Raw genomic sequence first — 22,959 nt, 5'->3', positions numbered from 1 at the left:
TCGTGCTATCCCGGCAAAGGCCACCTGAGGTCGCGCGACCCTCGCCGGGGGTTGCCTGACCTCGGCCGATGGCTGTCGGTGCCAGATTTGGCTCGCCGGCACTGTAGCCGTTCGCCTCCAACCCCAATTGGTCGGTGAAAATTGAACAAAAAATGACATATCTAAGCAAGAATGGCAAAGATCAATCAAGCGTAACAAAAAATTCCTTCAGGGTAATCGAGTGAAGGGCTTTAAAAGGATGTCTCTCGTCCAAATCCAACCAATGGGGTACGAAGTTCTACCGTAATATCCGGTCCATCTTTTAGATCTGTGTGAGCGGTGATACATGTGAACTGAAATGCGTTTTAACTTACAAGAAAATGCACGCGGTAGAGAGACAGAGTGAAAAAAATACAACTAGAAGTCATAAGCCAAGCACGATCAAGTTAGATGTGTTGCTTCTCTCAACCAACTCTACCGCACTAATATCAACACAAAGATCATTCCTTCCCCTCCTCATTGCACCCGCAGCTACGTCCTAGATTCAAAGCAACAAATTGCCCAAGTGATAACCCTTGTCTTGTTAGGTGGACAGCTTACCCTCGGACGGATGGTCCCAATCCTTTGATTTTCCGGTACAAAACTCCATATTTCATTCCTTAATTTATTAATTGAGAAATGATTAAGCCACAATTTTTAATCCACTCTGAAAATAACTATCCATTTTGTATCATAAAAAAATAAATAATAAATAATTAAAAATTATTGTGAGGTCCACTCCTTCGAGAATTTACGGCTCACAACATATCGTTACTCTTATAGAGTTAACTAACGGCTGTTCTACTAGCAAATCCCATATTAATTAATTAATCCTAATTTTATCTTTTGTGGTAATAAATCCTCCGTCCGCCAACAATTTTGCTGGCAAAAATTTGGTACGGCAAGACCGATGACAGCAGCAAGCTACATCCGATCTCAGGCCCAGGGACCGCGAGATCGGCCTTTGCTCGGGTTTCGCGGGTACACGTGTACGGTCGCTCGAGCCCCTTCGCCGGAACTACTCCGAGGCCCATGGCACTCGATCCATATATATCCATCCGGCTAATTTTTTGTTTGGTAACGTGACGTGGCAGAAGAAGAGAGAAGCCTCGTATTATCCGTTCCCAACAAAAAAGACTTCGGTGAAACGGCGTAGTTTTCGGCAAATTTTTTAGGGGCAGCTGCCCTTTTTACCACGCCAAATTGTCTTCTCGTTGAACGACCGCGACACCTACAACCGCGAGAGTCTTCACCATCACCTGTCCGAAAGATTATGTCCAAATCCCAGCGCCGTCCGTGGCGCGTCGTGTCACTTCCCGCTTTAGATTTTGTGGCCATTTTTTTTGGTTAATTAAAAAAGCACAAATTTTAGGTCGGAACAATTCTAGCCAACTTTTTGTTCCATAAAAAACATCAACTTTAGGTCGAGAGACAATTATGGCCCAAACTTTTTTTGTCCCGTAAAAAGCACTAACTTTGGTCGAGGGACAATTCTGAACTTTTTTATCTAGTAAAAAGACCAACTTTCACTTAAATCCCAAATATGGCCCTTATTGACTTAAAACCATTGATTTTCCAACTTGACTATTCCACCTTAGCAATAAATCCACGTAACTTGCGATGATTTAAAGCATTATTCATGTCTTATTCTCTAAACCACTAAGAAAACTAAACGTTCGTCTCATTCACTTCAGACAAGTCAAAAATATCTCCAGATTGAATCTTTCGCCAAACTTCGTCGTTTGTCGTAAAGCTATAGACCACCGCTCGTCGACGCCATGGAAGAGATTCGCTAAGCTCACCACCATAACTTTTTTCTCAAACAAGGGTAATTTCATACGAAAATCAATGAGGGTCAAATTTGGGATTTAAATGAAAGTTGGTGCTTTTTACGAGACAAAAAGTTCGGCTGTCCTCGACCTGTTTACAAAGTTCGGGGACTGTCCCTCGACCTAAAGTTGGTGCTTTTTTTAATTAACCCCATTTTTTTTTGGCCTTTTGAGTAGCGGAATTTAGCCCTATTGCCCGGTGTACGGGACAGTCCACTGATCTAGGAGGATGATCGGTTCTCGATCTGGTCCGATCCCTGTCCGATCTAATGGAACCGATTAATTTTTTTATATTTTTTTCCACTACAACGAGAGAGAGAGTGACAAATCTCAATATATTTGCAGAAGTGACGATAAGTGAAAAGTCGTTATAGTGCGATGATAAAGAGAAAGCGTTCGTAACTATGCCATTATCCGAATTTTTTAGAATATCTTTTTATTTCAATTCAAAATTGATATTACATATTGAGAAAATTTTGGGGTGTGTAACTCAGAACGTCCACTGCCACGCTCTCTCGCATCGCGTGAACCATAATATCAGGCTGTCATCCGGAACCTGAGATTCCACTAAATCTCGACGCCACTGGTTAAAATCTCTCCCTCCTCTTCTCTCCCCCCCCGTCAACCAAAGTAGGAGCCACCAACCAGAGAGACAGAGAGAGAGAGCCGAGTCACAACCACCACACGCAGAAACCTCAAGCCCCTTCGCTCCGGCGCCATGGCGGTGGTCTCCACTCCCCTCACCTCCCAATTCTCCGGCCTCCGCCGCTCCTCCTCGAAGCTCGACCCCTCCCCCGCCGCCGCCGCCCAGTCCTTCGCCCACCACGTCAATTCTCGAATCTCCTTCTCCTCCTCCTATTCTTCCCACCACCAGAAGCCGTGCAGGGGCGTCGTCGCCATGGCCGGCACCGGCAAGGTAGATCCCAATTGCTACGCGCATTGCCTTCTTTCCCTGTTCGTCCGTCTCGAGTTCGCCATTTTGCTCTTTTCTTTACTTTTGATTGCCGGTGACTCTGTAATGCGCGGCGGCGTTTGATTCTGGTGCAATCCGTTGCGCGAGGCTCGAGTCTGGAATTCATGCTCGCTGGAAATGTCTGTTCAATGAGATTTACGAAATTCCGTTCTGTGTGCGTAAACTTCAGTTTCTGTGGCAGGACAAGTAAAGCGGCGTGGAGTTGTTTTTCTAAAATACGAATGGACGGTTTTGTTTTCGGACATGCGTTCGACTGATCCTTGTTGATTTTGTTTGGCTAATGTTCCGACACTCGCGAATTAGTCAGTTTCTAACGTATCATTTCTGCTGTTATTGCAGTTTTTCGTTGGTGGAAACTGGAAGTGTGTAAGTACTCTCTTTTTTTTTTTTTGGTCAGAATGTAAGTACTCTCTTACCGTGTGGGCTTATATGAAAATTGCTGGTAGACTGAGGGTTGATGGCTTTTGAAATACTAAACTGAATGGCATTGTATAGACCTGTTATCTCTAGCTGTTTAGTCTAATTTAACTCGTGGTGGATGAAGATGTATATGTAGAAAGATAATGAAAGTGGCCCCAATTGGAATTGCCTGCATTGGCACTTTGTGGGTACCGCAGTCTCTTGAAACTCAAAATTCTTCTTTCGTCAACTTCATGAGAGCTGCCTTTTTATGCTAACCATATCGGGTTCCAAATCCGTTTTCTCTGTGTACCATTTAATTTTAGCATAACTAACTGTTGCATCTTTTGACATTTCTTTTATGTAGAATGGAACTAAAGACTCCATCAGCAAGCTTGTTTCTGACTTGAACAGCGCAAAATTGGAGCCTGATGTCGGCGAGTCCCTGTTTCCTTTGACCTGATTTTTATCATCATATTCTGTTTCCTCCACAAATTGCTAAGTTTGCTCTTTTCATTTTGAAAACGATTCAAACTTTCGTCGAGTTTTTGGTGGAGTGATGTGGTAATAATTAGGAACTTAGGATAATACTATACGATGTTGAAAGGGAATAACAGAATACCAGTCCAACATATTCTCTTTTAACAGTGTTGAGCTAGTTTCTTCCTCTCCGACAAATTTACTCAGAACATTACAGTTGTATATCTATTAAGGCTTGTCTTCAACGCTACGGTTCTAGCTTTGCCATGAAGATGTGATTCATTAACACTGAATTCTGGAGTCATGTTGCTTCCCATGGCTTAAATGTCTCCAGTACTTCCCACAATTAAGGGAACTTTAAGAAAATAACGTTATCTAAGTCTGCTTAAATTCTTAAATTTGAAAATTGGAGTTCAAGACAATTGCCGCAGTAATTATTTCTACCTATACAGAGAAATTTGACTATCACTCCCATGGAGTTGATAAATGAGGCTTAAGTGTCCATCCTTTGTAAAATTGACTATCACCACTACATTGTTAAATGCATAAGATTGAGTTATTGAGAAGCATCTTTTGTTCCTCTATTATGGCTGTAGTTGGTGGCTTACTGCCTGCCGATAACTTAAAGCCAGTGGACGGGTAAGAAGCTGATAATCAAGGGCATTGTCACACGTGCGTGGGCACGCGCATGCTCTGCTAAGCTGAAACTAACATATGTTCGCCTTAATCATGCGCTGTTCACTTTGCTTGATATTCTTTTTGTGGCCTGTGCAGATGTTGTTGTGGCACCTCCATTTGTATACATTGACCAGGTTAAGAACTCATTAACGCCACGGATTGAGATAGCTTCTCAAAACTCTTGGACTGGAAAAGGTGGGGCTTTCACTGGAGAAATCAGGTAGGTTGCTGTTACCTGTTGAGACACAAGACACTAGAACCAAGATTTTCACCATGATCGTCTTTTCTTCCTGGAAGTTCATCCTGGTTGAAAGAATACTTGATTGCAAGGTTTCATGATATCATATGCATAAGTGATAAAGTTGGAACAACATGTCTTGCAAGTGATAACTTCATTCGTGTTTGAAGATCCTGCTCTAGGAAAAAAATAATAAATAATAAGCATACTGCAAATAATTCTGGGGATGCTTTTTGGTCATGTAAAGTATTGACACCATTGGAGAGCATTTGAACTCCATATTGGCATGACTGAATTTGTTGGAACTTTTCTTGATCCATGAATAAAGTCTGTTCAGCCCCAATGTCCTGTTTGAAAGGGAGCAGGAAGTTGCAAAAGATACTCTAGTTCCACTTCCCCTGGCAAAAATATTGGTGATACCGCCATTGGTGACTACTGATTAATTGAAAGTGTTGTAACTAAACTAGTAATTGGAAAAATTATGAGTTCCAACTAGGATACAATCACAGTTACTCTTAAAGAACAAAGTTTGCTCATTACTAGAGTACTTCACCAAAAAAAAAAAAAATGAATAAACTAGTGTCTAAATAGACTGTTTCAGTGTATGCCTTCAAGGGAAGGTGCAGGATCTGCTAAATGTCGGGCATGCTTTGAACTTGACATTGATGACAAGTTTGAGCAGCAATGGACATGCTGGAGCCTCATTTTAAAGAGGCCTCTTGCATGTTGGCTTAGCTCACACGAATTGAAAAATATTCATAAGCATTAAAGTTCATATTATGCATGGTGGACATTAATAATTAACTAAGGTAATTAAAATTAACCGAGGTGGTTTCATTTTAAAAGTCAATAAGGTGATATTTTGTATTTTTGCATATGCATATATATGGTTTCATCCCTGCTTCATCTTACAGGGAAGGTAATGTGGGCATTGCATGTGATTAACAAATAACTAAGGTGGTTTCTTTTGTTTGCGTACTGCCGTAGTAATGTTTAATACTAATAGAATTATGGAAATTCCGTGAAACTATGTCTTTTCTATTCTTCCCTATTTTAATCTGATCTTTCCGAGATGTGCATTTCTTGTTTCTTTGAGTTGGTTTGCAACAATTTTCAGGGTAGCAATTGATGTGTTGAATGCATGACACGTGACTGTTACAAGCTTTTTGCTATTTCTTCTTTATCTTCATCTGCTCCAACCACCCCCCCCCCCCCGCTCTCTCTCTCCAAGGCACTTCACTTCTTTCTCTTTGCTTGATATTTGGAATTACAAAGAATTTTGCTGATCTGGCTTTAGGTAATGTGGGTGATTCAACTAGGAATTTGGATTTCCGGTGATCAATGGCCACTTTAGGGTACCTTTAGATGTTACACACAAGAGTTAGTTTTGAGGCAATTACATTACTCACTCATTGCTCTTTGATGGAACTCCATATGTGAGGATCATAGGATTACATGGATTAATGAAGTTTTACTTCCAGTCTCGATCTCATGGCTGCTTTGCTTCTATAATAATTGCTGAGTTTGATGTGTCCATTTTTAGTGTGGAGCAACTGAAGGATATTGGCTGCAAGTGGGTTGTTCTTGGACACTCTGAGCGGAGACACATTATTGGTGAAGATGACCAGGTAGAAAATTTTCAAGTTCAATGTAAACTTATTTTATTGCATTTAAATGCAACTCAGCTATTTATGGCATTTTTATGATGTAGTTTATTGGAAAGAAAGCTGCTTATGCTTTGAGTGAGGGTCTTGGAGTTATAGCATGCATTGGGGAGCTTCTACAAGAGAGAGAAGCTGGGAAAACTTTTGATGTCTGTTTTCGGCAATTGAAGGCTTATGCCGGTAACTTTTACTTTTGTGCTTACTTCTGTATGAGATGTGGTCAATTATGAGCTTATCATCGTCTTCTTGCCTGCAGATGCTGTGCCTAGTTGGGATAATATTGTTATTGCCTATGAGCCTGTGTGGGCTATTGGGACTGGTAAGGTGGCCACCCCCCAGCAGGCTCAGGAAGTCCATGTAGCATGCCGTGATTGGCTGAAAAAGAATGTCTCTGCAGAAGTTGCTTCCAAAACGCGCATCATTTACGGAGGTAGGTTAATTGAAACGGTTTTATTCTTTAGTTTTGTCATATATTGCGGGATAGGGTTTTGGTTTGGGCTTGGAGTGTACAAGTTGGGGACTTCACTGCTTTTCTTGAGAATTGTTAACTGATGCAAGTTCACTGGATTGGGATAAAGGTGTCCTGTATAAGCCTACATATTGGTTTGATTTCGTGTAGCTTGGCTGTATTTTTGTAAGACTAGGTGAGGAAATAAAGTGAGGGAGAAATTATACTGCCTCCCCACATCAAAGTGGTGCATCAAGCACCTAGAGCTGGCATCTGTTGAGTAAAAAATTTGATGAAAATTGGCTGATACGTCGAGTCCTCTTCTTGCTTCACCATTTAGTTTGACCCTACTTCGACAGATTCTATTATGATATCAAATAGTTTCATTTACAGTAACTCTGGATTCTTTCTGTTGCTTGGATACTGTACCATCGGCTGTTCTGGTTTTTGTCTGTTATCCTTGCTTTCGAACAAGTATTTTTCCATTGCTATGTGTGGCCTAACTCAAGATATTACGCTCTGCAGGGTCTGTAAATGGAGGCAATTGCGGAGAGCTTGCAAAGCAGGAAGATATTGATGGTTTTCTTGTTGGCGGTGCTTCCTTGAAGGTATACTTCCGCTAAATCATTTTGCCCAAAGCTTGAAAATCACGTGTTTTTGACCTAAAAAAATGACGATTATCACAAAGCTGCTCATTTATGTACGATTTGACATGTGATGCAGGGTCCTGAGTTTGCTACAATTGTCAACTCTGTAACATCCAAGAAAGTCGCAGCTTGATGATATAATCGTGGTTTCTCACAAGAAGAGCTAATAAGGGGTGACCATACCACATTCACACCGGAGCGCAGTGCATCAAAAGTCATGAGCTGGTTCTACACAAGTCGATTTTTCTCAGTTGTCTGATTTGTTCCCTTTAATGGGTCTTGGAATATCTGTAACTTGTTGATTTTGCATTTACCGAACTTCTTAGAACTAGATGAATAGAAGATGAAATGTCCCATAGCTATTGTATTCCAAGAAGAGTCGGTGTCCCTGAAACTTGGCACTTGTTGAGGAGTCTTGTTTCCCTTATGACCTCCTAAATGATGAAAAGAGGGACGAGCCTGGTGGTTGGAATAGAATAATGTATGTGATATGATGATGGCTTGTGTTTGTTCTCATCCAACATGTATCAATCTCAAGTTCTACAAGAGACTTAATATTTAGATGGATCGCAAATCCCCTTACCTGCCTATATGGAGAAACAGCTGTGCAGTGAGCGCGCATAATGTGAGCATCTGAATCACTCCCGGTTTCTTCGTATTGCGAGGTAGGTTCGTTCTTTCCATTATCCTCCTATCTTGAACTGTGAAGGGTCAATTCCTGAAAAAACTCATCCTGTTTTGGCTTCATTTGTTTCGAGAAAAAAATAAATGATTTGAAAAATATTTTCGTAAAAATGATTGCATTTCCACGAAAGCAAGACAAGCTATTATTTTTATTCAAATTATTCGTTTTCTGTGAAACAGACAAAATTTTAATGGACAGAGTCTCATAGTCGCCAGACGAGAAAAGGAAAAGGAGGGATCGGATTCATTAATTTTTATAAGCGATACCAATGATCTTTTTTACGAAAATATTTTTCGAATTATTCATTTTCTACGAAACAAAAGAAGTTTTAGAAAATAGAGTCCCATAATCATCGGACTATGTTTGGAGGGATTGGATGAGTTCGGTGTAACTTGTCTTGCGATTCAGAGAACTGCACTAAAGTTGCGTCGATTGCAGAAACTTTCGAGTAAATTAATTTTCTCAACCGGGCCAATAGACCCTTTACTCCAAAGAAGCTGTATGTGTATATATAAACTCGAACATCAAAGCACCAGTGGTCTAGTGGTAGAATAGTACCCTGCCACGGTACAGACCCGGGTTCGATTCCCGGCTGGTGCACCTCACCTTTTTTGTCAGTTTCTTTTTTAAAGTTTTACCCCAATTTATGCTTTTGCTCTGCTCATCTACCCTTCATCCATTGCACATCTCGTGAAAGTAGTCCTTGTATAATATGGGACCAGGCCAACACCGAGTCTCGAAGACACGGCATGATCAAACATTGGACCATGAACCAACCTTGGTAGGTTTGACGATTTGGACGTACATCGGGTGTCCGAGTAACCTTCACGGAATGGGAGCTTCGGACCGCTTTCAAAGAACATCTTTTGTGGTCTCATTTCCCGCCGTCGACTTCTTTGGTACTCTCTGTTGATCATATACAATAGCTTCGCCTATATAAAAAATTAAGAAGAAACAGACGCGGCGTTTTCTTGGAGGACCAGCATGATGGAGATAATCACGTCCCGTGGTATGTGTGGCAGTGTCTTGCCTTGACTTTGCTTCTTTTCGTGTTTGAAGACTACCCGGAGGACAACTGGTATCGGTCAATGCTTATTCCACAAGTTCTGCAACCTGAAAATCGTTCTTCATCGAACGAGACATGAAGAAACTTCAATGGTTCGGGGGACTCGTATCATGCCATCGGCTTTCCGACTCGAGGGGTAGAAGATTTGTGTACATGACATGTGTATGGTCTGATGGAATCCCCTAGCTATTATTTTGCCTAAATTGGTTGCTTCGTTGAGTTCGACCTGTTGCAAGTTAAGCTCGCAGAACTTGGAGCAGCATATTGGCGCATCTTGATCGTGCACAATATCTTGTCCATTCCCTTCTACCAAGTAAAGATAAACAGGAGATGCAGGACGCCAATCTCTGCGCTCAAGATCGAAACGATTGAAAGTCGTAATAATGTCAAAATGGGTAGACCGAGTTAGGCGCACTATATTACCTTGGAGCGTCTTTGATTTGGAAGAACGATTAGGGAAGGGGCGGATGCGAGCTTAAACGATAAACATGATCATATGTCTAAAGCGTGAATGTTCACTTCCATGAAACTACTGGTCTAAATGAGTGGCTCTAACTGTAGCTTTAAGTGGCCGTCTCCATCAAGTTTTCCACGTACTCAACTCATAAGATAAAACAACCGAGTTGTTTAAGCAGAGTGCCGTGTCTTCAGGCGGTTTCTTGTTCCAAAAGTTTCGCGTTGATTCGACAATAATTGACTTAAAACTCAGGCTGGCGGTAACTTGAGAAACATCATCTACTTGCAAATCAATTAAACCAGACGTGAACCATGCAAATGACCAAGAAATGAAATCCAACCACCACCCATCAAGTTTCTCTTCAGTTTTTCCCTGCCGGGTCACTCGAAAAAAAAGATGGAGAAAAGAGCAGCGAAGTTTGAATCCTTTGATTTAACATGGCCGTTTGAGACAAAGTAAAGTTGTTCAGAATATCATGTTTCTTGCCTCATGTTTCTCATCAGCTAAACTACCCAAAGCACTTACGGACAGGATCGAAGTTTTTCAAGCAGCTAAAACTTGCCCCAAATCTCTACAACATTTGGACAAACCGTAGTATTATATCTACACAACTAAAACAAGAACAGGTCATGCAATATATACACCAATCTTGGCACTCTACACTAAATAGTAGATACCCTTTTCCCTCACTAACGAAAACAAACGAAAGACTTAGCATAAAAAAGAACCTATCTTAGTAAAAAAGAACTTGCACTAGGGCATGATTGTTCAAAAAGGGTTAAACCAGCTTTCTCGGAAGGCAGATTGGTATTGCATCAAAACAAGCAGCAAAACTATCAAAGCGGCGACGCCCCACGGCGAGCTTCCCTCGGTGGGCTGGCGATATGTTCGGCGCCACCGGTCCCACGGAGACGTGGCAAAGAAGCCCATCGGGTCTTCAGCGGATGTCGACAACCACCGGACCAGGACGAGCAAGACCAGCGGCGCGGCCAACAGAATCCAGCCCATCTGCTCTTCGGCACTCTCCATAAAATCCTCGAAGCTGAAATACCATGATGTGCCCAGGAAGATGAAGATCACTCCTAGGATGACCAAGACCGGGTATGGCAGAGGATTGAGGTCAGTGAAGGCCTCGGAGATTGAAGAAGTGGCGCTTCTTCTACCATAGGCCATTCTCAGAAGAAAGTTAGGAGATGATGGAATCTATAGACTGAGCTGAGCTTATTTATAGGAAGAGAATGGTTTGTGGTATCTTGTGAGTTAGATCACCCACTACAGAACAGATACAATTTTTTCAATTACTTTTACCTGACAGAAATTTCCAAATTTGACCAACCTGAATTAAGGGAATCAAAGAAGAAGGGAAACGAGAGAAATCCGGAAGAAGCAAACGAAGGTCCAGTTGGGATAGGACAGGGGTTATAATATTGGGGTGATAGAATATAATTTTTATTGCCTATATTTATCGACATGAGTTGGATTAGGAAAATAACCCCAAATTGAGAAATATATCTAGATAGTACCCTCGAAATATAGACAATATCGTCTCACTAAATAAAAATTAAGGAAACTAAGTAAATGACGAGAGTATCAGTTACTACGCTTGTACTAAGTGATATGACAAACAATAAGTGATCTATTACGAAAAATAGACTCAATTCGGCAATTAATAACAACCTATCAAATCATTCAATATGGGAATTTGTGCCGTAGTTTTGGTTAATACTACTATTTGTCTTGTTTGTGTGCGTGGAAGATTTATAATTTTATACGAGCAATATCTATGAATAGTGAAGTGAATTTTCCATATTTTCTCCATAGTATATCCCGGAGGGAAAAGATTTGCAACTTGGGAAATATTTTATTCTTCACTTTTGACCAAATTCGAGTACTAAAATATGTCATCGCCAACTAGAAGTTTTTTCCCCTTAATTGGTTTTTAACACCGGGAGTTTAGCAAAACCATACTTGATGTCATCGAAATCTCTTTCAGTGGACGTAATCATTAATGTCAAAAGCAATGAGCCCCATTAATGATTAAGATAATATCAGATTCAGAACATCTAAATTGGTTTCGACACTAAATTCCCGGGTAGCTTATGCATTTGCAACTTGGGCAATAATTTTATCCTATTTTAATGGGTGTGTATCTTCAATGAGTTAAAACAAGAACGTATTGTTATCAACAATTCACAACAAATGTATATTATATTAGTAAAATTTACATGTGAAAACATACCTATTTTGATGAGAATCTTTTATAGAGATATCGGGTATATGACAATTGAATTTTTATTGCAACATTATATCGCCTGATGATTTATTGACAAAATATTGTATTTATCTATGTTAACATGACTTGATATAATCATATTTCGAGTATATGTGCATCTTACGTGATTAACTGACTAATGAAAGGGTATAACATAAGTAAAATATTGGAGTACTTTTATCCGAGTACAATATAGAATGTGTTTTATACATGCTTAATACGGTTTACAGTACAAGAAAGAGTATTTTTCTTTAAGTTTGACAGATACATGGGTTATGATAGTTTTATTGAAATTCACATACGTACACGTGTTCAATGTAAAAATACTAGTATTTTACTCAGAAGGGATAACTATATATATGCATGTGTATATATATGATCAAGACATCTTTTTTACTGAGCTGACAGAAAAATCACTGAACTCATGAGCAAGTTACCATCCATGGAACGATACCATAAGAAAATAATTGTATAATTGTATACAATATAGTCTCTTTTTCCTTTTCTTTTTCATTTTGGGTGAGAATTGTATATAGTGTAGTCTCTTTTCCTTTTTCTTTTTCCTTTTTCTGGTTGCTTTTTGGTCTCTCCCAAAATCCAATTATCTCTTCAAAGTTAGCTTCCAAATTCCTCTTCAACGGAACCTGAAACACACGGCCTTTTCTCTCTTCCGATCATTCTTGGTGGATTCCATCACTTTCCCGAGAAAGAGAGAGAGAGAAAAACACAGTGCGAGATCAATCCCTCGGCGAAAGTTTCGATTTTGATGCGATATGAGGCCGCAGAAGAGGCCGATCCACGCGGTGGCTACATGGGTGAGGCGGCAGCCCCCTAAAGTCAAGGCCTTTCTGGCCGTCGTCTCCGGCATGGCGGCTCTCGTGCTGCTCCGGTTCGTCGTCCACGACCACGACAACCTCTTCGTCGCCGCCGAGGCCGTCCACTCCATCGGCATCGGCGTCCTTATCTATAAGCTCATGAAGGAGAAGACTTGTGCTGGTATTTCTACGCAAAGTCCTTTGTTTTTCTCTTTTGTGTGCGAGTGGCTTGTGTTTGGGATGGTATTCGAATGGTGCATATGAATCGGCTCGTGCGGTTAGGCTTTGGATGTTGCGGTGATTGTGTTGATATAGGACAGGGGATCTTTATGATGAGGTTTTGTCCTGATCAGGTTGGGTTTAATGCTTGCTTGCTAGGGTTTTCTTTATTGATCGTTCATGGTGAACTTGTGTTGGCCAGGGCATTGGGTTTGTAGAGTTCATAGGCGAACGTAGTATAGTTCTTGGCTTCTTATGATTGCTATGGGACCTTCGATCGCGAGTTGTGCCAGAAAAACAGAGAGAGAGACAGAGAGAGACAGAGAGAGAGAGTGCTTTATCTTATCTGAGTGCTAACAGCTCTTTGGCATCGCGAGAACCTACTTAAGTTTCTGCCGGTGAAAACGTTATCAAGAGAGTAGAACTCGACCATTTGAATCATCGTGGTTTCATTTTATCCGCGCCCTTATGCGCAATTAGCAGGCGTGTTGATCCAGTGTTTGCTCACTTGCCCAGACGATTCGGAAAAAGACTTCTTTTGCTGTCTGTCAGTTGTCCAAGCATTGCAGGATTGGTCTGGAACGTGCAAGGCCACATTTTGCTGGTTAGATAGTCGGACTCGGATCACCACAAGTCGTCTCTGCGTTTTTCTTTGGTTGAGCATCTTGCAAGCTGTTGTTTTATTGAGCCTCTAATATAAATTCAATATTGTGAACCCAAAGGCTGACCTTTGGCACTGGAATTTTTAAACATTATTGTCAGTGTTCAGATAATTGTCTCACATAGCTATGGTCTATCGATTAGAACTGTAGTTCATTGCATATAAAAAAAATTCAATTAAATGACACATTTATTATCACTCTTAAACTCTAATTATTTTGGTGGTATTACAACGTTTTGCATATGTTGATTGGAACGATATCCATTTCAGGGCTATCACTCAAATCCCAGGAACTAACAGCTATATTTCTAGCTGTTAGGCTGTACTGCAGTTTTGTAATGGAATATGACATACACACAATCCTGGACTTATCTACGTTGGCAGCAACCCTGTGGGTTATATATATGATCCGTTTCAAGTTGAAGTCCAGCTACATGGAGGACAAGGACAACTTTGCTATTTATTATGTGGTGAGTTTGAGAGGTCATCTAGTCGTTCTCGTGGGTAGTCCACAAATTGGATTTTCATCCTAGGAACAATAGTTTTTCAAGTTCTCTACCTATTTAGTAAGGAAAAACGAAGGTATTAGTTCCAAATTTTCACGTAAAGCAATTTCTATTGCAATTTCTTCTCCGTACGGTCTGTGCATATCTTCTGTCTTGAGGACAAGGTCGCCCTTTCTAATTTAATTGGCAGAGTTAATGGGACAAGTCATGGGATTATCGTGGTTTTGTCATTTAGGTCAACAATTTCTGGTTTTAATTTTGGAAAGGATGCAGAGAGCGTGAAATGCATTAATAACCGTATGTAATTCACCTTGCCTAAAAGTAAATAATCTTTCTTCATTGTGGTTACAGTTGATACCTTGTGCTGTGTTGGCTTTGTTTATTCATCCATCAACTTCTCATAACCTAATAAACCGGATTTCATGGGCATTTGCTGTCTACCTAGAAGCTGCATCAGTACTACCACAGCTGCGTGTTATGCAGAACACAAAGGTAAAAAGGAGGGTGTTGCTTTTCGTTTAACAGCACTATATAGACAGATCAAGGTATGACTTCTTTGATGAATAACATCCTTTTTCCATTCTTTCAGATTGTTGAACCATTCACAGCACACTATGTATTTGCATTGGGAGTGGCGAGATTTTTGGCCTGTGCCCATTGGGTACTTCAGGTTTGATCTTCTGAAATATGAAATTTCCGTTTCATTGCTATAGTTAACTCTTGGAAAAGCTCCTTCTTGTACTACTATCTTTAGCATAGTAACACTAGAGGCTCTAGAGCTCTACGAATAAATTTCAGATATTTTTTTCCAACTTTTATTGTACACCATTTATTCCGCTTTGAAATTTTCTCTTTTTTCTAATCTTTCTGAAAGCTGGAAACTTCTATCCAATTTTATGGTTTCCCTAGATTACCATCATATCTTGTACCATTGAATATTTTGAGCCTGTGGGTTTCGGATATTATTTCATGAGAATATTACTAAGGTTTTTTAGTTACAGCTCCTCACTTCATCCATTGGATATTTTAGATAGCTTTAGTCTCTGTTCATAGTAGATACTGTTCAAAGGAGATATTACTTGGCTATGGCCGAAGTTTGATACAGTTTTCTCTTGTTTAACTATTCCTATCCCAGCTGAAAAAAGGAACATTCTGGAGCAAAGCCCAAAAGTTCCATTTGATGACCCCGCTGTAGTAACTCTTGATTTATTACCTTCCACAATCTCCAGCTCTTTTTCTATTGCATATTCTTGGAATAGTTTGTAAGCACTAAAGATGATGAGCACATCATATACTTAGTATGTTTTCACAGTTGTTGGTCCCAATTATTAATGTACTTCACAGCCAATGATGGTTGATTGTTGTGTCAATGACTTTACGGTATATTGAGGAGTACTGATATCTTATATTCCTCTTAAAATAGGTTCTTGACAGCCGTGGGCACTTACTGGTGGCGCTGGGTTATGGGTTATGGCCTTCCATGGTTCTTATCTCCGAGATTGTTCAGACATTCATTTTAGCAGATTTCTGCTATTACTATGTTAAAAGGTCAGTTTGGGCTTTAATTTTCATCTTGCATGTATTTAATGTTATCGTCAACATACATAATTCTCAAATCTTCTTACAGTGTGCTTGGAGGACAGCTTGTTCTACGTCTTCCCTCTGGGGTTGTATGAACTGCGCATCGAGATTCAGATGAGGAAACGGGGATAGACATTCACTGTCCTCGTAGTCTTGCTCTCTACCTGTTTTATATTCCAGAAGAAGGTTCTGGTTTACTTGTTATGGATGCACATCCAGCAGATTGCTTCTAGTAAGAATCAGGTGTCAGCAACTTTGGTTGGATGTTTTCTTAATGTATGCTTAAAATCGTGAATGATATAGGATTTTGCAGCAACAATTATTTTCTCATGGAACTTCTCTCTCTCTCTCTCTTGAAGCGCACACGCACACAAATCTTGGAGCTAATTTTCATAACAAGTATTGCGTCAAGTGTGGATCACAACGGATGTTGAATCTGGAAAATGCAATCTTTTAATTTGTCTGAAGACACAACCTTCTTTGTGTATCTCAAATAAAAGCTATCATTTCTCATGAAAACCTGTCTGGCCGATGAAACTGCTAAGATGAATTCTATACGTAATTTATGAGGATATGAGTGTCCACGACTAGGGGGGCTCTGGGTTTTACTCAAACAGTGAGGTTCCTCGCAAGAATACCTTCAAATGTAACCCCAGGTCCAAACGCCAGAATCAAGCCTAACTCATCAGGGCTTTGGTCTTCCTTTTTCATCTTCGTGCTCTCTTTCAGCATATAATCAAGAACGTACACAATGGTATTGCTACTGGCATTCCCATAGTCCTTTAAAGCTTGCCTACTCGCACTTAATTTCTCTGGCAACAAGTTGAGTCTCTTCTCAAGTCGATTCAAGATTGCCGGTCCACCTGGGTGGACTGCCCAGAAGATTTTGTTATAGTCTTCGTTGGATAAGCCAATAGGTTCCATCAACTTTGTGCAGAAGCCTTCGATGTTATCTTCAATGATCTGAGGAAGCTCTCTTGCCAGTTTAAAGCTTATTCCCTCTTCTGTCAACCTCCCGTCTATAATCTTTTCGGTATCTGGTAAGAAATGCTGAATGGCCGTATTAAGTTCGAAGAGAGGCTTCTCGATGCTTAAATCCGGGTCAGCCCCAATTATCATTGCTCCAGCACCATCGCCAAATAATGCAACCCCAACGAGATCATATGGCCTCTCAGCGCTCGGTGGCTTGTACCCAATAATGGTAGTTTCCGACGTAGCGAGCAAAACCCGGCTACCGGGATTGTTTTCTGCTATATCCTTTGCTACCCGAAGTCCGGCGACACCTCCAGAACAGCCAACGAAGTAGAGCATGACCCGGCGGGTTTCTGGGCTGAGCCTGAGCCCCTTCGCGAGATACAGGTCTCCACCTGGCAGACGTGCTTCACTAGACGAGACATAGACCAAGTGGGTAATGTCCGAGACGGGTCTGCCCCACTTCTTGATGCAAGCTTGCGAAGCCTCGATGGCCATCTCCGTCACTGCCTCATTGCAGATATCTAGCCTTTGCTTTACCGTGGGGAGGCCTTCCATGGCAAGCTCTGGATACTTCTCGAGGATCTCTTCGGACATGACCACATACCTCGTTTTGACTGTGGTTGTTTTGCCTGAGAGAGTCACAGAGAAAAGTCAAAGAGCATCACCTAGCATATGGCAAGCATAGCAGTGGGCATGCATAATAACGTGAAGGAAATCAAGGAGGGAAGTGGATTGAGAATATCACATAGACGAGTCAGCTTCTGTTTGAGGTCAGGATCATCACAGTTGGTGTTCCTGAAATACCCATCAACCAGAAACTCCTGCATGACAAGCTGGTTAGGAAAAGCCTTGCCAAGGGCCAAGATGGTGGCTTTCCCAGGACCGGCCTTCTTCCTTGCAAAAGTTCCCTGAGCTCTCTCTCCATTCTCCATCTCTCTCTGTCTCCGTCACCTAAGTTACTTAGTGCGCATTCGTGAGGGGGAGCTGCGCAGCCGCCTCTTTTCCTTGAAATGAAGCAAGCAGGGTGTGGTCCTATATATGGAAAACTAACTCGAAACTAGAAGTTCCAGCTTGAGCTGGAGCAAATAGAATACGCTAGGCAGGAGTGATGTCCTGTGGGGGAGATATGAATCGGATATGGTTTTAGTTGGAGGGAAAAGATTAGTTGAGAAGCAAGGCATACATGGGGGTCATGTTTAGTGATATTGGTATGAATCTGGTAAAGTATAGGCTACACACTTTCTTTAACATGAACACCGATTCATGCATGTCCCTTTGGAGTTGGCTACCACAGCTCTATCACCAGTTCTTTTCGAAATAACGAAACACAATATCTCAATGTAAAGATCATCAAGAATAAAAATAGATGAGCGGCCTATGCAGCTTCGCTTCTCAGAGCAAGAAGAATTTCGTGAATTGTTTTCTTATTTTGTCAATCCGAATAGAGCAACCCCTGACTAAGCAGCTGCAAATTATCCAACAACCTGAAGGAACTTCTCCAACAATTAGTGATATGCCTTTGTACTGAAGTAACTAATTGCATCCTACAAACAATACGTAAAAAGGAAGAAAGAACACACTCAATCTCGTCTTTGGTAATTAGTTTTCTGACCTGTTCTCTGGTGAAGCCTCTCTGGTGAGAGGTCGAGGATCACCGGATCTTTCTTGCAAGAGTGAGGGATTTGGAACTTGAATGATGAGCAATTTCCTTGTTGGGCGGTGAAAGCGCCGACGTTGACCATATGACTTCGTCCGTAGTCCACGTCCATCCTAACTTCCAACCCGGTTTTTCGACGTGGTGATACTGGTGGTAGTTCTGGATGTTCACTCTCGCTTGAACAAAAAGAACATATTAGCCAGAGCAAGAGGAGTTTCAGCAGGTGAACTCTTGCAACATCTCAAGAGTTGCAGCCTGCCTTCTATGTGAAAAGTGACCACATTGCATATCCAATGTAAAAGTTTTCCCATATGGAACTGTGACAGGCTATCCAGAAATAAAGCAGATGGTATCACTATGTTGCTCCTTAAGCAGAAGGCAAAGTTTGTACAATGTCGCCTAATCAGGCCTTGGCTTACCTAAGTTACGAGATTAGTGGAGTATTTTATGAATTTAAGATTTACTTGCCTAATGTTGATCTTCCTTGTCAAAGGAAAAAGTGTCAAGACGAAATGTGTTTTTAGTGAATATATGAAACTTCGTTTATCCAACATATATAATTGACGAATACGCTTAATTTTGTGTTTCACGAAAACACAATAATGTGCTATTTGATTCTAGATTTGTAACATCAATAATGAATTCTTAATAACGATGGTAAAATAACAGAGCCGGCAACCCATCGGTCAGATATATCGATGTAATTTACGTATGATCTTAGAGACTTACAACCATCAATATAGTACTAACTTTCCATCTATGTTATATGTTTTTCTACTCAAATCTAAATCATAGCAGGGAGAACAGTAACTTAAAACCGAGTTTGTGAACATCAGAAATTAAAATATCGAAACATATCGTGACTTTCCACTTCAAACACTCATCCCCTGCTGCTTCAACAAAACTAAGACTCTCGAGAGAACTCCCAGGGTTTCCGCGGCCAACACTGTCTCCTGCGTAGATCGAGCTTGCGAACCCATGATGGAGCAGCAACCCCCCGGCCCAGTCACGAACCACTCCGGCGAGCCCTTCGACATCGCGCAGTCAACGTTAAATTTTGAGGGTTGCCCCTTCGCTGGGGGCCGCCGCGCCCGAGGTGTGCCCGCAGCTCCCTTTTCCTTTCCGTCCCTGGGTGGTTGGTTCCATCTCAAGAAACTCGCATGCTCCGTCACTGCGAGCTCTAGTTATGCGGCTCGGGACAGGGTTGGCGGGCTCGGAAGATGAAATGCGTTCCGCGCCTACCAAATTAGCCAAAGCAGCATTCCGGCGGTTTCCTCGTTTGGCAACAGGTTCGTGTGTTTGATTCGAAAGCACCGCACTGCCGTATTCATTTGTGTAGACGAGTAATGGGTTGGTTTAAAAGATGTAGCTTCAGCCGCGGGTGCCCGCCCATATTGATATAGCCTGCTGCCCATTTGCAAATAAGGAAGACGTGCTCCACCGGGAGTAGGTATCCCAAGTCACCATCGTTGAACCGACGACATTTCGAAATCTATCACGACCAGCTTTGGTAGCAAGGGAACACTTTCTCGGGAAAAGAAGCAGGAAGGGAAGCAGATTTTCTCGGGACTTTCTGCTTCCCCTTTTAGCCTCTGCTGATAATCCTAGCGAAAAACAGCCAAAGCATCAGATAGAGGGAGAGAGAGGGTGAGAGGGATCGTGATCTACACTGCTGCTCGCGCTGACTGAGATTGACATCGAGGACGATGAGCGGAATAGCCTTAGTCCTTGAGATCGTGAGGAAAAACCCGAGCTTCCATTCCACCCAATCTTTGCACTCCTATGGACATTTCTCGGCCGCCTCCTTACCCGCCTCCGCCGCTCCTTTTGCAGCGAGGTTCCTCTTCGGGTATGGTCTCATTCTACCCGCGATCTCAGGGTATCGTCCAGTACCTTTTAGACATCACTAGCCTCTTGTCTATGGTTTCTTGCAAAAACCTTAATACTTTTTTCAGATGAAATTTGTATTGTCCACTGTTGAGACGAGTCTACGATGTGGCACCATAATACGGTTCCTGCAATATATTAAGGGAGCTTGGGAAATCAGGGCTTTTGGTTTTTGCGTGGAGATCGGAGTGACATGTTGGTATCTTGAGCTGTGAAGGTTTTACTTTGGTAATCCCACAGCAATGAAAGCTAGTAACCGGGGGCGATTATCTTTTGCGTTGCAATTGTTGTGTGTGGGGTATGTCATTAGGGTCTGACTGAGAGTGATTAGGGAATGGAATGTCCATCATTCAGTCTATCATGAATATAGCGTGATTCGGTATTATTTGCGATGTGGTTGACTTGGTGTTATGGAATATATACCAAATTTAGGGTCGCTTTTAGTTGCTAGGCATTTACTATCAATGCAAAATTCTTCGGACCCTAATTATGTATTCGGATGATATGGATTTTTTTTTGGCTTGACCAAGTGTTGAGATGAAAATCTCCTAGTTCTCGGGGGTGAAGTGCAGAAAGTTAGGACCGTTCATTTCTTAATAATCAGTAGTTTTTGCTGTGTATGTTGTATGTCTAGTGCAAGCTGATGCTAGGGACTTTAAGGTCAATGTAAACACAAGTTGTGTCCTGATGGAGGTTTATCTTAGATAAACTGTCTTGTTGTCCTTCTCATATTTTCTTGAGATGGTGGTCGGTGATGTTTGCTTTCACTGGTATATTCTTTTTCTCTTCCTTTGGTATGATTATGAGGGATGGGCAGCTATTGGCCCCAAAAGAAAATGCATATGCATACTTTCTTGTTACTTTGAGATTTCAATGATTAAAAGTTTGACTCTGCTTGGCTACAATTTGTGTTAGTCTCTATTAGCCTTTTAGCTGAAATTTTCTTCCTTCTCTCTCTTATCCTTCATGATATCTGAATTATCATTCTCGTGCAGCAGTTTTAAGTTACCTGTCGCATACTGCAATGCTGGGACAGCATGGTCTGAAGATTTTGTTTCTAGTACACAAAGTAATTTCGAGAATATATTGCGTGACAAATCTCTGAAACATGGGGCCAAGATATACAAAATAGAGATGAAGCCTCTCTTTTCAGCTTTTGAGTTTAGGACATTTGTCTTGACTTCGTTAAGGTCTTTTCTACAGTCCTATTTGCCACTTTTACAGTCCAGTATCCAGGAGGAGGAGGATGATAACTTCCTGCAGGATGCCATGGAGGAGCGCCAAGTAGATATGGTCGTTCCCTTCAAAAATTCTGTCAAACAGATCATTCTGGAGGTGAGTGCGTATATGTTCCAAAGTCTTGAATGCAGTTAACAACACCGTGAAAGCTTTCCATCCCATTCCTAAGTATGATTCTCTTTTACTGGCAGAGAAGCACACATTCCATGCAAAAAGATAGGGGAAAAAAGGGGGGGGGGGGGTTTCAAATGTGTAAAGAAAGAAACATTGCTGATTGAGAAATAAAATTAAGTTCTAATCATGAAACTGTGGAAGAATTATGGGAATGGCATTTTATTTGGCATTTTTAATAACAACCATGAAGTTTTTTGGAAATTTTTGGTAACAGTTTATAGTCATTGCACAGTTCTGTGCTATTAGGATTCTTCAACATACTCTAGTAGTTTCGTCTGGGGCAGATATGGATTGCAGAATAACCTTCCAGGCTTTACCGTGTCATGTTTATGGTCTCTTTTGTTTGGTTACACAGTAATAACAATGATAGTAATGTCAAAGTTCAATGTCTTGTAGGACTTTGCGGCGAGTTATGGTTGATTCACTGTTGCTTCTCTTTTGAAGGAAAAAGTTTGGGAGAAGGAACAAGAAAAACTCAAACTTCGTCTAGTAAACGGAACTATTTTTTTCTTCTCCAGACTACAGTTGTAACTACTAGACAGGTTTTGGAAAGGCTTGCTGTCCATTATGTTTCACAAAGAATGGCATGGAAACTTCTTAAAGGTACTTTTCTCACAACTCAGCATATGCGTGAATTAATCCAGCATCACCCGACTAATCTTTTCTAGACTATGTTCAGATGTTCCCAAATCCACTACACGCAAGGCGCAAAGAGGGATGCCGATTTTAGTTTATATATGGAGTGTTAGCAGGACAACTTTTAGAGGTCAATTCCTTTATATTTACAACTTTCTTCACTGCTGTGATGAGTTGCTCGACCATCTATCTTATCATTTATGCCTATCATGTACCTGAACAGGGCAGTTGCTAGGAACTGCAGCCGCATGGCTCGTTCAAGTAGGAATTGAAACTTGCCGATGCTTGTCTAGTATATTCAAGTCCAGGGAAGAAGATGAAGTGGATCCAGTAGAGCAAGTTATAATTCTCGGGAAGGTCTATATAGTTACTGTGAAGTGTAGTGCATCCCTGATTTTTGCTTCGATTGAAGCAGGGATGGGTGCCACTATTATGCGCCCTTCACTCGGGCAGTGGATTGGTAAGCTCTTTTTGGTTGTGCACTCATTGCACCCCACACCGGCCCCCCCGTCGCTCCGCCCCTTACCACACCAAAGTTGATCATCTAATAACTGTCCATAAGGATGCATACATCTACATTGCTATATCCAAATTCTAATGTTGTGTATTTGGTTTGTAGGCTTTGTTCTCGGCGACTTAGCTGGCCCAATTATTGTGTCATTTTGCTTTGAGAAATATCTCCAGTTGGCTCTATAAAGTGTTGGCTTCCCATTCTCTTGCATGGAGCTACCCTTATCTCGGGGTCTAGCTTGACT

At 41.3% G+C, this 22,959-nt stretch overlaps 5 protein-coding genes and 1 non-coding gene across 6 annotated transcripts; 4 read left to right on the top strand and 2 right to left on the bottom strand.

Annotated features, from left to right (window-relative positions):
• Positions 1-2,459: 2,459 nt before the first annotated feature.
• On the top strand, positions 2,460-7,890 carry LOC115672575 (triosephosphate isomerase, chloroplastic). The gene is made up of 9 exons (XM_030594399.2): positions 2,460-2,763; positions 3,160-3,186; positions 3,587-3,656; positions 4,474-4,597; positions 6,159-6,243; positions 6,327-6,459; positions 6,536-6,709; positions 7,253-7,335; positions 7,451-7,890. The coding sequence occupies exons 1-9, from the start codon at positions 2,566-2,568 to the stop codon at positions 7,505-7,507; spliced, it is 951 nt and encodes a 316-aa protein (XP_030450259.2). The 5' UTR covers positions 2,460-2,565; the 3' UTR covers positions 7,508-7,890.
• Positions 7,891-8,588: 698 nt separating this feature from the next.
• TRNAG-GCC (transfer RNA glycine (anticodon GCC)) lies at positions 8,589-8,659 on the top strand. The gene has a single exon. It is a non-coding gene; the product is annotated as a tRNA-Gly (tRNA).
• Positions 8,660-10,161: 1,502 nt separating this feature from the next.
• Positions 10,162-10,861, bottom strand: LOC115672577 (uncharacterized). The gene has a single exon (XM_030594402.2). The coding sequence runs from the start codon at positions 10,753-10,755 to the stop codon at positions 10,351-10,353; it is 405 nt and encodes a 134-aa protein (XP_030450262.2). The 5' UTR covers positions 10,756-10,861; the 3' UTR covers positions 10,162-10,350.
• A 1,554-nt stretch (positions 10,862-12,415) lies between these two features.
• Positions 12,416-15,955, top strand: LOC115672576 (uncharacterized). Its single transcript, XM_030594400.2, has 6 exons — positions 12,416-12,850; positions 13,820-14,019; positions 14,407-14,547; positions 14,645-14,725; positions 15,479-15,603; positions 15,683-15,955. The coding sequence occupies exons 1-6, from the start codon at positions 12,628-12,630 to the stop codon at positions 15,729-15,731; spliced, it is 819 nt and encodes a 272-aa protein (XP_030450260.1). The 5' UTR covers positions 12,416-12,627; the 3' UTR covers positions 15,732-15,955.
• A 111-nt stretch (positions 15,956-16,066) lies between these two features.
• Positions 16,067-17,956, bottom strand: LOC115672578 (type III polyketide synthase B). Its single transcript, XM_056304833.1, has 2 exons — positions 17,357-17,956; positions 16,067-17,240 (listed from the first exon to the last, which is right to left on the bottom strand). Exons 1-2 carry the CDS (start codon positions 17,541-17,543, stop codon positions 16,246-16,248), a joined length of 1,182 nt encoding a protein of 393 aa, XP_056160808.1. The 5' UTR covers positions 17,544-17,956; the 3' UTR covers positions 16,067-16,245.
• Positions 17,957-19,167: 1,211 nt separating this feature from the next.
• LOC115672504 (uncharacterized) lies at positions 19,168-22,948 on the top strand. The gene is made up of 6 exons (XM_056304835.1): positions 19,168-20,117; positions 21,151-21,490; positions 22,087-22,171; positions 22,248-22,334; positions 22,428-22,664; positions 22,824-22,948. Exons 1-6 carry the CDS (start codon positions 19,975-19,977, stop codon positions 22,898-22,900), a joined length of 969 nt encoding a protein of 322 aa, XP_056160810.1. The 5' UTR covers positions 19,168-19,974; the 3' UTR covers positions 22,901-22,948.
• Positions 22,949-22,959: the final 11 nt, after the last annotated feature.

The sequence above is a fragment of the Syzygium oleosum genome, unplaced genomic scaffold (genome assembly GCF_021117445.2).
Source record: "Syzygium oleosum isolate NSW1041296 unplaced genomic scaffold, Sole_v2.1 Sole_v2.33, whole genome shotgun sequence".
Taxonomy (NCBI): Eukaryota; Viridiplantae; Streptophyta; class Magnoliopsida; order Myrtales; family Myrtaceae; genus Syzygium; species Syzygium oleosum.
This window is presented reverse-complemented; position numbering and strand designations above follow the sequence as displayed.

Excerpts from the sequence above, each read along its gene's own strand:
- LOC115672575 (XM_030594399.2), top strand. The coding sequence starts at position 2,566 with ATGGCGGTGGTCTCCACTCCCCTCACCTCCCAATTCTCCGGCCTCCGC. Across the intron at positions 3,187-3,586 it reads TTGGTGGAAACTGGAAGTGT|AATGGAACTAAAGACTCCAT; the intron begins GTAAGTACTCTC and ends TCTTTTATGTAG. Across the intron at positions 6,244-6,326 it reads TTATTGGTGAAGATGACCAG|TTTATTGGAAAGAAAGCTGC; the intron begins GTAGAAAATTTT and ends TTTATGATGTAG.
- LOC115672577 (XM_030594402.2), bottom strand. The coding sequence starts at position 10,755 with ATGGCCTATGGTAGAAGAAGCGCCACTTCTTCAATCTCCGAGGCCTTC.
- LOC115672576 (XM_030594400.2), top strand. The coding sequence starts at position 12,628 with ATGAGGCCGCAGAAGAGGCCGATCCACGCGGTGGCTACATGGGTGAGG. Across the intron at positions 14,020-14,406 it reads ACTTTGCTATTTATTATGTG|TTGATACCTTGTGCTGTGTT; the intron begins GTGAGTTTGAGA and ends TTGTGGTTACAG. Across the intron at positions 14,548-14,644 it reads GTGTTATGCAGAACACAAAG|ATTGTTGAACCATTCACAGC; the intron begins GTAAAAAGGAGG and ends CCATTCTTTCAG.
- LOC115672578 (XM_056304833.1), bottom strand. The coding sequence starts at position 17,543 with ATGGAGAATGGAGAGAGAGCTCAGGGAACTTTTGCAAGGAAGAAGGCC. Across the intron at positions 17,241-17,356 it reads ACAGAAGCTGACTCGTCTAT|GCAAAACAACCACAGTCAAA; the intron begins GTGATATTCTCA and ends TGACTCTCTCAG.
- LOC115672504 (XM_056304835.1), top strand. The coding sequence starts at position 19,975 with ATGAGCGGAATAGCCTTAGTCCTTGAGATCGTGAGGAAAAACCCGAGC. Across the intron at positions 22,172-22,247 it reads GGCATGGAAACTTCTTAAAG|ATGTTCCCAAATCCACTACA; the intron begins GTACTTTTCTCA and ends GACTATGTTCAG. Across the intron at positions 22,665-22,823 it reads TTCACTCGGGCAGTGGATTG|GCTTTGTTCTCGGCGACTTA; the intron begins GTAAGCTCTTTT and ends TTTGGTTTGTAG.